This window comes from Mus caroli, chromosome 1 (genome assembly GCF_900094665.2).
Source record: "Mus caroli chromosome 1, CAROLI_EIJ_v1.1, whole genome shotgun sequence".
Lineage (NCBI taxonomy): Eukaryota > Metazoa > Chordata > Mammalia > Rodentia > Muridae > Mus > Mus caroli.
In genome coordinates this window covers 170,664,475-170,681,167 of record NC_034570.1, presented here as the reverse complement: position 1 = coordinate 170,681,167, position 16,693 = coordinate 170,664,475, and the positions used below count along the sequence as shown (strand labels likewise).

Below are 16,693 nucleotides of genomic sequence, written 5' to 3'. Positions count from 1 at the left end.
TGCGACGCGCTGACAGTCTCCGCACTGCCCCGCAGGCTGCCCCTCCTCTCCCGGGGCTAGAGTCGGCGACCGACTCGTCCTTAGGTGACTTGGCCCGAGCCTCCAGACCGGCCCGCGCTCGGCGGGGAGCGAAGGCGGGAAGAGGCCCGCGGGTCCCCCGCCCCTGGCGCGCCGCGCGGTCCGAAAGTGGGCGCGGGACTGGGGCTTCCACTTTGCCAGCTAGCTTCCCGCTCGGGCGCGTTTTCAACTGGGGCGCGGCGACCGTACGGCCGCGGCCTTCTCCCCGCCCCCACACGGGCCGGGCACCTCGGGGGCGCGCGCGGGGGCGGTGCCCCTCCCCCCGCAGGCCGGGCGCTGGTCCGCAGCCCGCGCCGCCCTCCCCGCCCCCACACCCCCCGCTGTGCACCCCAAAGCTGGGCTTCGGGGGCTCACTGTGACGCCTGCGTCCGGCGGGGAGGGAGTGAGGGCCGGGGACGGACTAGGGCGGACGGCCCCTCGGCGGGCCCCTCGGCGTGTCTTTTGTGTTTGTACACACCGCGAGAGGCGGCGGGAGGAATGGGCGGGCGGCGCGCGGGGGAGGAGCGAGCGCGCGCCAGCGAACGAGCGCGCGGGGGGAGGGGAGGGGCGGGGCGCGCGGGGGCCCTGGGCGGGGCCGAGCCTTCCCTCCATTGTGTGTGATTGGCTGGCGCGCGGCGCGGGGCGGGGCGGCGTGTGTAGGGGAAAGCCTCGGTGTCAGCCATCTTTCAATTGTGTTCGCAGCCTTCGCCGCGCCGCCGCTGTTCTCCAACGCCAGCGCCGCCTCTCGCTTGCCGAGCTCCAGCCGAAGGAGAAGGGGGGTAAGTTTCTCCGTCTGCCCGCCTTCCCGGAGCCGGGCTCCGCTCGCCGTCGGCCTCGTAGGGGCCCACGGAGGCACCCACAGTCCCCCCGGATTCGACCCGCAAACTTTTTGGCGCAGAAATGGAGATGGGGAGCGAGTTTGCCTTCCGCGGGCGGTGGCGGCGGCGGCTCCCCGGTCTCTCCGTCTCAGCCCAGCAGTGGCACCGCCGCGGCGTCGAGCCTGTCTCCCTCCGGCGCCGCGGGCTCCTCTTTCTTCGGTGAAATCCCTCCCGCTGCCCCTTCCCGGGACCCCAGACCTTCACCATGTCCCGCGCGAGCCTCTTAACTGCCGCCTCCGGGTCCCAGGCCCCAGTTTTTCGGGCGCAAAGGGGGTAAAATCGCCGCCGCTTTCCACCCCGGGCTAACTCGCTTTTTGCTGCCTCTCCACAGTTGTGCCTGAGCTTCACCATCTTGTCTCTCTTCTCTGGTCACCGACCATATTTTTTTCCCCCCGTTTCTCTCTTCCCCATTTTAAAATGGAAGGAAAAAATTTTAAGAACATTTTTTTGCCTTTTTTGGAGAAAAAGAAACGATGCTTATGAAATGCAGAAAACAAAAAAAGAACTTTTGCATTTTTGGAGAGCGGCACGTGGCAGGGGATGGGGTATTTTCGAACGATTTGCTGTTTGTCTCTCTGGAAGGGAATCGGATACGTTTCCAATTGTTTCCATTTTGTGCTAGTCTTCGGGAGCCGAGTCGCTCGCTGCCAGCGCGGGGTGCGGGGACCGAGACGGGCAGGTCGGGTACCCCGAACCTAGGGACCCTAGGGAGGCAGAACCAAAAGTTTATGTGGTGCTGGGTGGGCTGGGCGGCCGGTGTCGAGCGCTAATTAAGCCTGGGTGCGGGGCAGTCGGCTTCCATAGCGAAGCCCGGGAGGGGGACGGGCTTTGTGGAATGCTCTCACTGGCGATGGCTGTTGTTCTTGCCTTTCGAGACGCCTTTTTGTCAACATAACTATAAAGAAACAAACCTCAAGAATGTTTTTAGATATTTACAGCAACCCAACTGCCAGGCGCGAGGGGGGGGGCAGCAAACCGAGTTGGGGGGGGACGCTGAAACCTTTTTTTTTTCTTTTCTTTCTTTTTTTTTTTTGGCTGTAATTTGACTCGACCTTTCTGTGTTTGTGGCTTCGTTCATTTGACTTGTTTGTGATCGAATGTTTGCAGACGTTTCTAATTTCTACTTTAATTAAAGGAATTGGATCGAAAGCCATGGTGGGGGGCGTCTCTCTGGTTTTGGCTGTTTTATCGCTCGAAAATAGCTTTATAGAGTAAATGCTGACAATTTTCTAGTTTGTTTTAAATCATGTTTGGGCAATAGATGTAATCCGCGCCCTTCCAAACTAATTATATAACAGCCCCCCCCCATACTGATTAATTTCCAGATTTGAGGGGGGGGTTCTGGCAGGAATAATGTTATGTGTGTTTTAGTTGAATCCGATATTTTTTGTTTTTTAAACACTGATAGGTAAGTAAGGAGGTGTCCATACCATGGCTCGTACAAAGCAGACTGCCCGCAAATCCACCGGTGGTAAAGCACCCAGGAAACAACTGGCTACAAAAGCCGCTCGCAAGAGTGCGCCCTCTACTGGAGGGGTGAAGAAACCTCATCGTTACAGGTATTTCTAAACCGGCAAGGAGTGGGATAGTGTCCGTGCAATTTAACAGGAAGATAGTCATACTTTTTGCTATGGGGAAAAGATGTTTCTCTCTTTTGAATGATTATTACTACTTGAATATATATGCATATGTTCGTTTGTGAACACATGTATCTTAGTATTCAGTTTGATAGATAACATTACATTTTGAAGCTGGAATCTGATCTAAAAGCCTAAAAAGACATAGTATAGTCAACTAGTGCTCTTAACTGCTGAGCAATCTCTCCAGCCCCCTAGTATAGTCAACTAGTAATAGGACACGTTAATATTTTAAATAGCCTCCCTTTTTTCTTCTTTTTTTTTAACTAGTGAAGTCATACACACACATTTTTAGGCAGCTCCTCATTTGTGGTAAGGTAAGACTTATGATAGGGAGACCAGTAAAGTTCCCATCGGTCATATTTACTTGGTGGGTTTTTCCCTACCTCATTTAATTTAGATATAACCAGTGTTGTTAAAGACATCAGCCATTAGAGGGCACAAGTTGCCCAAATTTACATAGACAGATTTTACAGTGAAAAGCTCAGAGTAGAAGAAATAAGTCAGAATTAGAAAACAATTCTATAGGCAGTAACTTAAAAACTTTTTTTTTTTTTTTTGGCTGGGCAGTGGTGGGGCATTTAATTGCAGCAGGCAGACAGGTCTCCGAGTTTGAGGCCACCCAGGGCTATCCATAGAAACCCTGCTGGGGGGGGGCAGAAATTTTTTTCTTAAGAAAAAAACTGCAAACAAGTTTTCAAATGTAGTTATGACTGATGCTAGAATAGAATGCTGGGAGATAAAACCCACTGAAGTGAATTGTTGAGTTATGTAAGTCTTAGATGGGCCAAAGGAAAGTGATGCTGACCTCAGAAGAGACTAGGCAGCCTCTACCAACAGCCTAAGAGCTAATGTGTTCCCAAGTTTTGTATGTTTAGAAGGCAGGGCTCATGTAACCCAGGCTTGCCTGGGACTTAGTGTGTACCTGAGGCTTGTGTCACACCTCATGCCTCTGCACCCTGAGCTCTGGTACAAGTGTGAATACCACAACCAGCTCAAAGTCTCAGTTCTTAGCAAAGATTGATGGGTTGTGTGTGCATGAAAGTGAAAATGAATATATGGCTTTGATAAACTGCCTTATCGTGCTTTTTTGATTTTAAAGGTGATCTTTTTCTTAACAGGATTGAATATTCAGGTCATAAAACTGATCTGTGAAATTTGGTGTTGAAGAATAGTTGAGTGGGTCTTTTTGAAAAATTACTGCATTTATTTAAAGCTGACCACTTTTTATGTCGTATAGGCTTAGTAACAACTTCTTAAACGTTAACTTTTTAGGCCTGGTACTGTGGCACTCCGTGAAATCAGACGCTATCAGAAGTCCACTGAACTTCTGATCCGCAAGCTCCCCTTTCAGCGTCTGGTGCGAGAAATTGCTCAGGACTTCAAAACAGATCTGCGCTTCCAGAGTGCAGCTATTGGTGCTTTGCAGGTAAATGGGTAGCTGGGGAAGATCCTAGTTTTGTTTGTTCCTGTTGTGTACCAAGAGCAGTTACACGTCGTGTTTTCATGTAGCTGTCATTAAAAGCCTGTAAGGTAATTGATTTACTCCTGATGAAATTTCAAAGTTAAATGATTCAAGGTGGCTGGGCAGTGGTGGTGAACACCTTTAATCTCAAACCTTGGGAGGTTCAAGGTCATGCATAAAAACCTAAATCCTAATTGGTTCAAAAGCCTAATGCAGTTATTACCATTTAGAATTTTTAACCTTGTATTGAAAGCAATGCCTAAAGCTGGGTTGGTTTATGGATGTTACAAAAGGATAGAGAGCTAGAGGTCCATTTTTGGTCATTTCAAACAGCTGATGGAGAAATGCCCTGGTCCTAAAGAAGCAAGAGAGGGTGCAGTTTAATACTTAGAGTGAGCAGTGTTCAAGGATGCGCAGGAGTGTGGTGGTGCTAGGACTGACTGCTGGGAAGGAGAAGGGGACTGAACACATGGAGCTTGCTGACAGCAGCGATAGAGTTCATGTTACCCAGGAAGCACAGTCTGAATTTAGTCTCAGTTCTGGTGCTGGGAACAGTGATCTGGAGTGATTGGACGTGGAAGCACTAATAACTTACAACAGTATTAAAGTTGAGATTAACACAAAAAGAACTGACAAATGTTGGTATCTCAACCATGAAAAGGTGGGGCTGCAGTGACCACTCTGGATAAGAGGTGCAGGGTTCAATTCCCAGCAAACACATGACAGTTCCCTGCAGCTCCAATTCTGAGGATCAGTTCCCATCACACAGACAGACAGACACACACACGCACACACAGGCAGGCACAGCGGGTCAGAAGCAGAGTCAGTGGGAATGCAGCTTGCTGGACAGTACTGCACATCATCATTGGAGGATTTTAAAGATCACTGTTGCTGTGCCTAGCTTTTGCTTTTATATTTGAGAAAGATTTGATAGGTGGATTCTACTTTGATGTATGATTGGTTGAGCTGTTTCTATGGTTAGGCTAAACTGCATTTGATTGGTGAATCGGCTTCTATTAAATTTGCATGGGTTGAAATTACTGAAATTTCAACTATCAAAATCTTCCCATACTGTTCCTTTAGAATTTTATTTTTCCATTTCAATAGCTGCTTATCAATTCCTTTGAATAAATGCATTTACTAAGATTCCCAAGATGAGCTAATTTGTTTTCTAATTACTGTTAGTAGGCTCTGCTTAACACATCACTGTACTTGTAAGTCTAGCATTTTTTTAAATCTTACATTCAATAACTGTTTGTCTATTGAAATTACTAAACATTTGGGCTGCAACATTTATAAAATCATTCATGTGTAAACATCCATTGTTGCTAATATTTAGTTACATAATCACCAGTAAGCATGATTTTGAGTAAAATATGCACTTTTTTTAAATGTCCCCTGATTTTTATTTATTTATTTTTGAATGACTTGAGTTTATTTAGGTTTATGCTCAGAAAGCCATGTATGTGGTTAAGGGTGACCTTGAACTCTTTATTCTCCCTGCCCCTGAAGACTGGGATTATAGGCAAGCTCCATATCTGCGTTATATGGTGCTTGCATGTGCATAGTAGGCAAACTTTCCTCCTTACCCTCCAAGGTAGGGTCTTGGTAGCCCTGGCTGGCCTGGAACTACCTCTGTAGATCAGGCTGGCCTTAACTCTCCTGTTTCCGCCTTCTAGGTGCTAGGGTTAAAGGTGTTCACTGCTGCCTGGCTAGGCAAGCTCTCTTAACCAGCTACACCCATAGCTGTCTTGCTGGCACGGCAGGTGTCTTTAATCCTGCACACAGGAGTGGGGGTAGAGGCAGATGAGTCTCTTGATTTCCAGGATAGCCAGTACAACATACATAGTGAGATCCTTTTGTAAAAATGAAAGAACACAGTGATCTTCCTTGTAAGTTTTTTCTTGTATTTGTTTGTGAGAGAGAATATAGGTTAGTTGGAAGGTTAAAGTTCTATAAGTGTTAGAGTTGCTGCCTTTTCTAAAAGTCCCTAGGACCAGAGCCAAAAAAAAAAAAAAAAAAAGATAGTCATTTGCTTGTGGGAAAAGGATATAGAAACAGATGAGGTAGAGTTCTATCTAAACAGTGCTTTTTAATCTGTCCTGATGACTCAAAACTTTTATAATTCCAGCACATGTGAGCCTGAGGCAGGGGTGTTGATGTAAATTCAAAGCCAGCCTGGCTACACAGTAAACCTCTCTTAAAAACAAGGTATTCTATTTTAGGCTGTAGAATTACATAATTTAAGTTGGACATGATAGGGCATGCTAGTCTATAGTGCCAACACTCACATGAATAGTGAGTGGCAAGGAGAGTTATTACTCAACACCAGTTTGCACTATACAGCTAGTTCAAGATTAACCTGGAATGCATAGGTGATCCTTTCTTTTCTAGACAGGCTGGTGTGGTAGTGGTTCATGCATGCCTTTGATCCCAGCATTTGAACAGCATGAGCAGGCTACTGTCAAGTGTCAGGCCAGTGTAACTTCAGGATAGCCAGGGGTGCACAGGGAAACCCTGTCACAGAACTGGAGAGATGCCTCTGAGGTTAAAAGCCTGCTCTTCCTACTTTAATTCCTGTCTACGTCAGACAGCTCACAACAACCTTGTAACTAGTTCCAGGGGATTGGTATCCCCTGGGGAGGCACTAGGATGAATCATGGATGTGTGGCACGTGTATAAACAATCGCCTACACACACACACACACGAGTGTGCACAGGCTGTAGAGAATCTGTGCACTGTGTAAAAGCATCACTTGTCAATAAAAGTGATGGCCAATTAGCTGAGGCAGGGTTAGAAGGTGGGACATCTGGCAGAGGGAGGGAGAGACAGAAATTCTGGGAAAAGTAAATCAGGAAGATTCACCCAAACTCCAAGAAAGTCAGGCAAACGAAGCTAAGGAGAGCTAGGTAGCCAGCTATGTGGCAGGCAGACTAGAATGAACAAAGCCCAGTGTGGAGGCGGCGGCGCACGCATTTAATCCCAGCACTCGGAGGCAGAGGCAGACAGATTTTCTGAGTTCTAGGCCAGCCTGGTCTACAGAGTGAGTTCCAGGACAGAAGGGCTATACAGAGAAACCCTGTCTCGAAAAAAGAAAAAGAAAAAAAAAGTTGTGAGCTCTAGTGGGGGTGGGGGGTGGGCAAAGCTTATGGCTTAGGGATTTATTCATAAATAAATAGTCTCAGAGCCTTATTCTGGGAACAAAGGCTGGGTAGAAAAGCTGGTGGGTAAAACACGCATTTTATAAGTTAATCTTTTTGGTTTTTCAAAACAGGGTTTCTCTGTGTATCCCTGGCTGTCCTGGAACTCACTCTGTAGACCAGGCTGGCCTAGAACTAAGAAATCCTCGTCTTTGCCTCCCAAGTGCTGGGATTAAAGGCGTGTAAGCCCACCTGCTGGGGCTACCCCCCCCCCCCAACAGGGTCTTTCTATGTAGTCTGCATGTTCTTGAACTTGTAGACTAGGCTGACCTAAACTAAAGAGATTTGCCTTTGCCTCTTGAGCACAGGGATAAGACATGCATCACCATGCTGGCCAACTTTGTAAGGCAGGGCTTCACCTAGTTCAGGCAGATCTTGTCCTGAACGAGCAGTTTTCCTGCTCTAGCTTTGTTAAGTAGATAGTTTGGATTGCTAGCCTGTGCCACCAGTCCTGGCATAGTGACCTGTCAGTTTAAAATGTATGGAATGTGTGTTGGAAGTGAAGGCTCACACCTAGGACCAGGGAGGTTATGGTAGGAGTACCACTGAGCTTAAAGAACACCCTGGACTAGTGTAAAACCAGCCTCAAAAAAAAAAAAATCTGTTTAGCATTTTGCATTTAATATGTTCAGATCATGGTTGGCAGTAAAAGGAAACAAGGAAACCGTAGGTTAAGAATTGTGGCGATGACTTTACAACTAAAGGAAAAAAATAAACATAGTTCAAAGAGGTAGGGAGATGAGGAATAATAGGGAATTGACCAATGTAACGTTTAGCTCTTTACCCTAAATATCAGGGAGCTTGAGCTAAAATGTTTTTAGGTTAAGGATGAACAGTTTTGAGACAGTGGGACATTAAAGTCAAGTTATAAAATGCTTTTTTCTTCTACCATTTCAAAATTACATTTTTGAGTTACAATTAGACTTTGTTTCTTTAGAGACAGGATTTTACCTTGTAAATTCAAGCTTGTCCCTGCATCTGTCTTCTGTGTGCTCCACCATGCTGGGCTCTTTACAATTTTAATGTTAAAGGGACTTAGGAATATTTGCAAATAGAACTGAGGATGCGTGTGCTGTGATCCAGCCCAGCCCATAGGCTTCCAGAGAACACAACTCATAAAAGCAAACGGTCTCAGACACATGGCCCTCGCTGATGGCCTAGAACCTTCTGCTGCATTCCACAGAAGAATTGATTCTAGGTTTTGCGTAATTCCAATGCTGGGTGAGACAGAAGGATTGATTACTGAGGAGCTTCAGGCTGTGTCTACTATAAACTACTACTGAGAGCAGGCCACTGTACATTGGGCCTAGCACAGTTTTGTGATTTTTTACAATTGTGCACATAAGGACTTGATCCTCCACCATGTGGGTTTCCAAGATCAGATTCAGGCTGTCAGGATGGATCTACACCTGCCTGCCAACCATCTCACCATCTTGCTTTCTAGACCTCTTAGCTCACTTGTAAACTCAAAAATGAGTCCCTGAATAGTAAATCCTTGAAATAGGTAAGATATGGGTGAAAGGCTTAGTTAGAAGGGAGTTGTGGGGATTTGGGGTTTTGCAGTGCAGAACATCTATATGGGAACAAAGCATTACATGGAATGAGATCTCTCTTGCCAAATTAATTGACGGATATTAAAAGCTGACTGGTTCATAGGGCCAGAGCAAATGCCAAGAAACTGGAAACAAGAAACTTCACTAGGAAGACATAGGAGTCGTGTTACTCAGCCCTTTATGGAATAGCTTTGAGCTAGAACTTAAAGATAGGTGAGAGTCACAAGTGTTAAAAACATACAGAAATAGTACATTTTGCATGAGGCAGATATTTTTCTTTTAAGATTTTATTTATGTACTATTTTTGAGTACACAGTAGCTTTCTTCAGACACACCAGAAGAAGGAATCAGATCCCATTACAGATGGTTGTGAGCTACCATGTGATTGCTGGGATTTGAACTCAGGACCTCTGGGATTGCATTTGGTGCTCCTAACCACTGAGCCATCTCTTTAGCCCCCATGAGGCAGATTTTTTTTAGTAAGGTAGTAAGTATTCCTTGAAGGATGAAGATAGAGCCTGGAGAAGTAGCTTGAAGTAAGTGCTTCTCATCCAACCATAAAGGCCTGTGTTGAGTCCCTAGCACTCATGCAAACGGCTGTCCCTGGCCATTGGTGCCTGTAATAGAGAGGCTTGGTGGGTATAGCGCCTGCCTGGCCTGGGTGGTCCAGATCCTCAAAAAAACTAGGTTGAGATTGGGAAGATGGTTTATTCATTAAAGTGGCTACCGTACAACCATGAGGACCTAACTTCAGATCCTCAGTGCACACAAAAAGAGGGACACGGGATCTATAATCCCAGCACCAGGGAATCAGAGATAGGCAGATCCTTGGAGCTTGCTCTCTGTCTGGCCTAGCTGAATTGGTAGGCTCTGGTTTCAGTAAGAGGCCATGTCTCCAAAAAAATAAGTGGTGAACACCCTCTTGAAACCTTTCCTGTGTGTATATATTTTATGTGTTGGGTCGTGTTGTTCACACCTCATTTGTTGGTGTTTTTAAAAGCAGAATTGGAGTTTGACTGGGAACAAACACTGGTGAAAGGGGATGTCAGTACATTGTACTCCCAGCTCCTACTCTAGGACCCAGGAAATGGCTTTAAAAGGACATCACTTGGTGGCACATGTGTGCTGCTCAGGAGATGGCTCTCTGCTTCCATCATGTGGGTCCCAGGGAACAAGTGATGGCCAGCATTTGTGAGCTGCATGCAGGAAGAGTTGCTTAAGAACAGGAAGGGCTAGCCTAGTCCATGTGAGCCTCAACTGTCTCAAACACTACCACCACTGGGCGGTGGTGGCGCACACCTTTTATCCCAGCATTCGGGAGGCAGAGGCAGGCAGATAACCTGGGCTAAAGAGAGAAACCCTGTCTCGAAAAACAAAAAAAAAAACCAAAACAATACCACCAAAAAAAAAAAAACCCTGGGCAACTATAAGATGTGGAGGTCCTTTTTCCTTTTCACATGACATGATGGGTGTCAATGGGTGGTTCGTAAAGCTAGCTAGTTTAAGTGGGGATGAATAAGAAAATACCCTGAAGAATCTTACAGTGTAACGGTGGGGGTGGGTTCAGCATTTGAGAGAGTGCAGTAAATTACACATTAAGGATCTGGAAGAAAGCACTTTGGAGCTGGTGATAAGCCAATTGGGACAAGGTCCTGAGTTCAATCCTCAGCATTCCAGAGTGTAACCAGAGATAACGTGAGGACCATGTGTTGGACCCTTTCTCCATTGAAGGGATCCTGGGCTGACTTAGTGATGAGTTTGGATACACTTCCTCTTGCAAGGATGAGGATGTTAGGATTTGTTGGTTTCTTTGAGGCCATTTGTTTACTAGGGAGCATGTTAACATTTGGAGTATTGAAGTGTCTTGATGTTTTGTGAGGTTGTAGAAAATGTTGTGAACTTCGGCATCTTGACAGGTTTCTATGTGAGCATTTGATAAGTTCTTTAAAGGGTTTTACTGTGTAAGTGTATTTTAACTGTTGGAAACAATGCCACTAAGTCATTTCTCTTTTATTGTTGCAGGAGGCAAGTGAGGCCTATCTGGTTGGCCTTTTTGAAGATACCAATCTGTGTGCTATCCATGCCAAACGTGTAACAATTATGCCAAAAGATATCCAGCTAGCACGCCGCATACGCGGAGAGCGTGCTTAAGAGTCCACTATGAGGGGAAACATTTCATTCTCAAAAAAATTTTTTTTCCTCTTCTTCCTGTTATCAGTAGTTCTGAATGTTAGATATTTTTTCCATGGGGTCAAAGGTACCTAAGTATATGATTGCGAGTGGAAACATAGGGGACAGAATCAGGTATTGGCGTTTCTCCACGTTCATTTGTGTGTGAATTTTTAATATAAATGCAAGATGTAAAGCATTAATGCAAGCAAAATGTTTCAGTGAACACATTTCAACAGTTCAACTTTATAACAATTATAAATAAACCTGTTAAAATTTTCTGGACAATGCCAGCATTTGGATTTTTTTAAAATAAGTAAATTTCTTATTGACGGCAACTAAATGGTGTTTGTAGCATTTTTATCACACAGTAGATTCCATCCATTCACTATACTTTTCTAACTGAGTTGTCCTACATACAAGTACATGTTTTTAATGTTGTCAGTCTTCTGTGCTGTTCCTGTAAGTTTGCTATTAAAATACATTAAACTACACCTGCTTCTGGTCTTTATTATTAACCTTACAAGTTTAATATCTGGTGATTTGACAGAAACTTGAGGTATAGGAGAAAGAAGGTTGGCGTGAAAAGGAACAAGCTGATGACTGAGTAATCACCAGAATCTTGCCATAAGCTATGCTATACTATTAAACATTTAATGGTAGATGACAACGTGTAACTAAAACAATGTTATATATTAACTGAAGTTATTCAAGTACCAATCATTGAGTCTTACCTTTTTTAGTTATTAGCATTAGAGTGTTTATGTAGAATACATGGTGATGGTCAATAATGACATGGAGTTAGTTTTAACTGGGGCAGGGAAAAGAATGGACTGGAGCCATTTGGCAGACTCTTGGTTATTTTTTAGGAACTAAATTATAGGTGCTTATTAAAGTTTGCTGGGGCAGAAAGTTTGTGAGGTAGAAGCAGATTTCTTCAGTTCAGGCTCCCAAAGGCCACAGCAAAATACATTGGGGCATGTAGCTCGCTAAAGAGCTTGCCCATCACCGTTTCGGTCCCCAGCAGTGTCCACGATGGTGATCATCCTAGTAATCCCAACACTAGGGCAGTCAGGATATGAGTGTAGGGGATCAGAAGTTTGAAGCTGCCCTTAGCTACATAGTTCAAGGCCAGCCTGGGCTACGTGAGTTTTGTTTGTAATAATCTCTCAGGCAAATTTTGACTGCTGGTGCATTTTGTTTTATATATAGATGTGCTATATGTAGCACTGGCTGACCCTCAAACAGCAGTATGCTATAAGCTACACTTGGTGTGTTTTAGATTTCTAAGTACAGGCAGCCCTGGTTGACCTCCAGATGATAACCTTGAATTTAGTGAGTCCTTGCCTGTCTCCAAGTGTACTTGGGTTATGGCCTGCTCTTCCCATTTAAGAGCATCTCTTCACTTTGAGGTGATTTCATTATGTAGCCAGGTTGGCCTTGAGTTCATAATTTCTCCTGGGATTACTGGTCCTTACCTGGTGTCTTCCCCACTGGGTTTGTCAAAAACCCAGAGCTTGCAAAGCACCCGGTTCACCTAGGCCTGGCCTCCCTCTGCCCAGGAGCAGTTGTTTACACGAGGAGTCTGCTATGAGTCTGCTATGATTCGGGTTGCTTGGACGTAGTCTTTTAGGTTTTAGGGAACCAGACTAGTGAGCTTTGTTTTGAGTGGTTTTGTTTTCTTTCTTTATAAAATAGCTTTTGGGCTGTCCCGCACTTGGCTCATCATTCATGTACAGTATTATATAGTTTGGAGTTTACCAAAAGTACCATGTAAGTGAACTTAGCAGTCAATGTACATAAATACCTGAACTTGTCTCAATATAATGCATACTATATTTGACTTGTTTCCTATAAAATGGATAATCTGTTCCTGTTTACAAAGCAATGGAGTTTGGAGAGAGAGAACACAAGCTAAGGTATGTCTTCTCACCCTTTGGAGGATGGAGACGAGAGGATCGGGAATTGAAAGCCAACAGTGAGTCTGAGACCAGGCTGGGCTTTTTATAAACAGGATCTCACTGTGTAGCCCTAGCTGTCATGGAACTCGGTAAACCAGGCTGGCCTCAGACTTGAACATCTCCCTCCCTCCCTGCCTCTCCAGTGCTGGGCTTAAGGGGTGTGCACCACGAGGCCCTTCTTGAGAACTGACTTGACTTGTCCACTGACCTATGTGCATGCTGGGGTTGGTGTCTGTCCTCTCCCCCCCACAAATCAAATTTGAAAAATAATAAAAGTACCAATAGAACTTGGAGCCTCTTTTTTTTTTTTTTAAGTCTGTGTGGGCTGGAACTCCTGCTTGGTGTGCTAGCTGCCACACCCATCAAGAATAGGGCACTAAAGACCGTGACCAGTTGGTAGTTCCTAAAGTTACAGAAAAGATAGATGAGGGCTAGAGAGATGGCTTAGCGGTTAAGAGGTCCTGAGTTCAATTCCCAGCAACCACGTGGTGGCTCACAACCACCTGTAATGGGATCTGATGTCCTCTTCTGGTGTGACTGAAGACAGCTACAGTGTACTCACACATTAAATACATCTTAAAAATAAATAAAATTTGAAAAGATTATAGATGAAAAGTCCTAGAAAAGTGTCCAAGTAAAGTTTATTTTTGGTTTTGGTGTTTGGTTTGGTTTGGTTTTTCCAGACAGGGTTTCTCTACATCCCTGGATGTCCTGGAACTCAGAAATCCACCTGCCTCTACCTCCTAAGTGCTGGGATTAACGGTGTGTGCCACCAGTGCCCTGGCCAAGTAAATGTTTAGGGGCAGTCATGTTTATGGTTCAGCAGTCAAGAGCACTGGCTGTTCTTCAGGAGGGCCTGGTTTCAATTTCAGCACCCACATGTCTCACAACAGTTTGACTCCTGGTGTGGGGACCCAAGGAACTTCTGCCTTCCACAGGCACCCTGCACAAGAATGTGGTGTACAGATAAGTACAGGTAAAATACGCACATAAAAACCTTTCTTTTTTGTTTTGTTTTTTGTTTTTCAAGACAGGGTTTCTCTGTGTATCCCTGGCTGTCCTGGAACTCTGTAGACCAGGATGGCCTGGAACTCAGAAATCCACCTGCCTCTGCCTCCCAAGTGCTGGGATTAAAGGTGTGCGCCACCATGCCGGGCTCCATAAAAACTTTTCTTAAAGATGTTTTTTAAAAGCTCTTAGGAAAAAGAATACTGCTAAAGAAACTTAGAAATTTGGAAAGTTAAACTTTATGCAAGTTGAAGAATTCTATTGCACTGTTAATACAAGAGGAAGTTGGAATTCTTCAGTCCCGAAGCCTGCTGAATGCTGAGGGTATATGGGAAGGCCTGGGCCAGGGTGAAGCAGATAACTCTCAATGACCGGATGGGGTTGCTCATGTAGGGAAAGAGATTTGCCCAAGGTCACACAGCAAGGTGTCTGAGCTTCGTTATGAAGGAGTCATGACCTTAATCTAGAACCATATCTGATAGAGCAAACTAGAGTTCCTAATTTTGCCTGAAGTAGAAACAAATAGGAAAGGGGAAGGTGCGGTGGGGGGGCATGGATTTAGGAGGAGAGCCTGGGTGCAATCAGGTGTCTGGGCACTGAGGAGGTGAAGTGACTGAGCAGCTTAAGCGCACACAAGCATCAGGGCTGAATTCCCCATCCCCACAAACCGACTAAATGCCAGGTGTTCCCGAGGCTCTGCCTGTAATTACAGTGTTAGGAAGACAGACGGATTCCCCAAGAAAACCATTAGTCTGACGAGCCCTGTCAGCCACTTTGGACTTCAGTTGCAAGATCCTGCCTCAATGAATAAGGTGAAGAGCATTCCTGACTTTAGCTGGGACCTCCAAACATACACCCAAGGTGCCCACACGGGTGCACACAAGACCACAGACACATATAGACAGGCATACATGGGTACACACAAGACTACAGACACACACACACGGGTACACACAAGACCACACACACCACACACACACACTCCACAGACAGCAGAATAAACAGGCTCCTCACCATCTGCTCCATCATTTTCTTCCCTTCCCCCACCTTTCCCATCAGCTTTTACTCTCCAAGGTGCATCTAAGCAGGGCATAGTGGCATATACCTTTAATCCCAGCACCGAAAAGGCAGAGGACAGCCAGGGCTTCATAAAGAGACATTTTCTCAAACAAAACAAAACCAAGAGTTTGTAGAGGTGGCTCAGTAGGTAAGAGCACTGGCTGCTCTTCCGGAAGACCTGGGTTCTATTCCCAGCACCCACAAGACAGCTCACAACTGATACTCCAGTTCCAGGGGATCCAACGCTCTCACATATATATGCAGGCAAAACACCAATGCACAGAAAACATTTAAAAAAAAACACAACTCCATCCAAAATAGGATATCACATTAGATGCATGGATGTTTTGCTTACATATATGTGCATGCAACATTTTCATGACGTGTCCAGACAAGTCAGAAGAGGCCATAGGACCTCTTAGAACCAGAGTTATGCTTCATTGTGAGTCGTCATGTGAGGCCTGGGAGTGAGACCCCAGTCCTCTGCAAGAACAAGTTCTCTAAACTGGTGGGCTGTCTCTGGACCAGCCCCTGTTCTTTTCCTTTGTTCTGGAGACTGGATCTATGTATCCCTAGCTAGCCTAGAATTCACTATGTAGACCTAGCTGAACTCACGTGCTAGAAGTGAAGGTATGCATCACCATGCCCCAACTCTAACCTGGTCTATAGACCAGGCTAGCCTTGAACTCAAGATCTACCTACCTTTGTCTCCCAAGTGCTAGGGTTAAAGGCATGCGCCACCACTCCCAGCTACCCTGTCATTTTTAAATTGATTGAGTTCAGGACTGAGAATTAAACCTTGAGCCTAGGTGCATTCTACCACTGGGCTATACTCCCAGTCCCTGCCTCCAGGTCTTTAAGCTTCTATAACCTTAATATATGTAAAAATAAGTGTTTTTCACTGTCATCTCCGATCTTACTGCCTCAGTCTGCTAACATAGGCCTAATCCCTGAAGCTTCTAGCCTCCATACAATCTAAATCTAGAATGTTTTTATAACTCTGAGGACTTATTGCTGAATAAGCTCACCCTTTCTAGTTCTTTCTGAGCTATTGCTGACTGATTCAACTCAGCTGTTGTGGCTCTAAACTTCCTCTGCAAGCTGACTGATTCAATCGGGCTTCTTTCAATGTCTTCTGAATTGCTCTGCTTGGCCTCAAACTAACTCTAGCAATTTGTTCTAATCTCCTGGCTTCTTCTCAGTCTCTGGCTCCTCTGGCTCCACCTGTGTCTAGCTTGTTCTCTCAGCCTGTCTCTGTAAAACTCTCCCAGGAAAGCTGCTTCCTTCCTTTCTCTCTACTGCTGTGGAAGTAGCTTCTCTTTCCTCTCTTTTCTTGTGAGAGTTGGGACATATCCTATTGTCAATTCTTTTTCTGACTCATCACTTTGTCTGCCACACAATTAGACATGACTTTCAAACATGGGTGCTTCCGTCTACAAACTAACTTTACCTTCAAGTATGTACTAAGAGCATGTCTGTATTCCAGTCAAAGGGATTAAAGGTATGCAGTAAAGGCAGAGCCACACCACAACTAGAAAACAGGATTTTCTTTTTTCTAGTAAATAACAGTTTCAGGGTTCACAGTAAGACCAAATATCTTGCAACAAATATGTAGCAGATTTGTCATTTCAAGAGTTAAATGAAAATATATAAAGATACAAAGCCTGACACAAAATACCCAATTAAACACATAAAAACTAGAATT

The 16,693-nt window shown here is 45.1% G+C and overlaps 1 protein-coding gene across 1 annotated transcript; it reads left to right on the top strand.

The window, feature by feature from the left end:
* The first annotated feature begins 706 nt into the window (after window positions 1-706).
* On the top strand, window positions 707-11,454 carry LOC110302282 (histone H3.3). Its single transcript, XM_021173159.2, has 4 exons — window positions 707-836; window positions 2,344-2,494; window positions 3,848-4,001; window positions 10,814-11,454. Exons 2-4 carry the CDS (start codon window positions 2,367-2,369, stop codon window positions 10,940-10,942), a joined length of 411 nt encoding a protein of 136 aa, XP_021028818.1. The 5' UTR covers window positions 707-836; window positions 2,344-2,366; the 3' UTR covers window positions 10,943-11,454.
* Window positions 11,455-16,693: the final 5,239 nt, after the last annotated feature.

Bases quoted from the DNA above. Each gene is read 5' to 3' on its own strand.
- LOC110302282 (XM_021173159.2), top strand. From the start codon at position 2,367: ATGGCTCGTACAAAGCAGACTGCCCGCAAATCCACCGGTGGTAAAGCA. The intron at 2,495-3,847 runs GTATTTCTAAAC...TTAACTTTTTAG, and splicing joins AAGAAACCTCATCGTTACAG to GCCTGGTACTGTGGCACTCC. The intron at 4,002-10,813 runs GTAAATGGGTAG...TTATTGTTGCAG, and splicing joins CAGCTATTGGTGCTTTGCAG to GAGGCAAGTGAGGCCTATCT.